Source organism: Frankliniella occidentalis, unplaced genomic scaffold (genome assembly GCF_000697945.3).
Source record: "Frankliniella occidentalis isolate FOCC.00 unplaced genomic scaffold, Focc_3.1 Scaffold74, whole genome shotgun sequence".
NCBI classification, from domain to species: Eukaryota; Metazoa; Arthropoda; class Insecta; order Thysanoptera; family Thripidae; genus Frankliniella; species Frankliniella occidentalis.
In genome coordinates this window covers 46,363-46,857 of record NW_026267204.1, presented here as the reverse complement: position 1 = coordinate 46,857, position 495 = coordinate 46,363, and the positions used below count along the sequence as shown (strand labels likewise).

The 495-nt window shown below is 52.3% G+C and overlaps 1 protein-coding gene across 1 annotated transcript in view; it reads left to right on the top strand.

The window, feature by feature from the left end:
* LOC113214362 (pikachurin) overlaps positions 1-495 on the top strand; it is a 15,374-nt gene that overhangs the window by 850 nt on the left and 14,029 nt on the right. Inside the window, exon 2 of the mRNA XM_052268709.1 lies at positions 242-386. Within this exon, the coding sequence (XP_052124669.1) occupies positions 242-386 (145 nt within the window). The remainder of the gene's footprint in view (positions 1-241; positions 387-495) is intronic.

Below are 495 nucleotides of genomic sequence, written 5' to 3'. Positions count from 1 at the left end.
GATTGCGCTCGACTGCCTGGTGGTGGGGTTGGAGTGCATGCCATGCCGGGGCCGCCAATTGCAAACGACTCATTGGCTCAGAGAGGGAATGTTCCGGGTTTGGATTCCCCAAAACGAAAGAATGCATTAAAAGTGGGCATCCTGCATGAAAAATAAAAATAATTCACTCTTTTTTCACACATTTGGAGTCCGGTTGTTTTTGTTTTGTTTTTACCGTGTGTTGCTGTGCGTGCGGTTGCAGGTTCGACTGCGGCTCCGGCCAGGGCGTGGTGCGGTCCGACGAGACGGTGCTGCTCAACGAGTGGAACCGCGTCTCGGTGCACCGCCACCGCTGGGACGCCTCGGTCCGGCTCAACGGCGGCAAGTGGGTCACGGGCAGGTCAAAGGTGAGTGTGCGCTCGGGGTCAACCAATACCGGTACTTGTTCATTTGAAAAAAACTGGTAAACACCCTCTAAAAAAAACTCAAAAAGTAAAAGAAGACTATGAAAGGAGA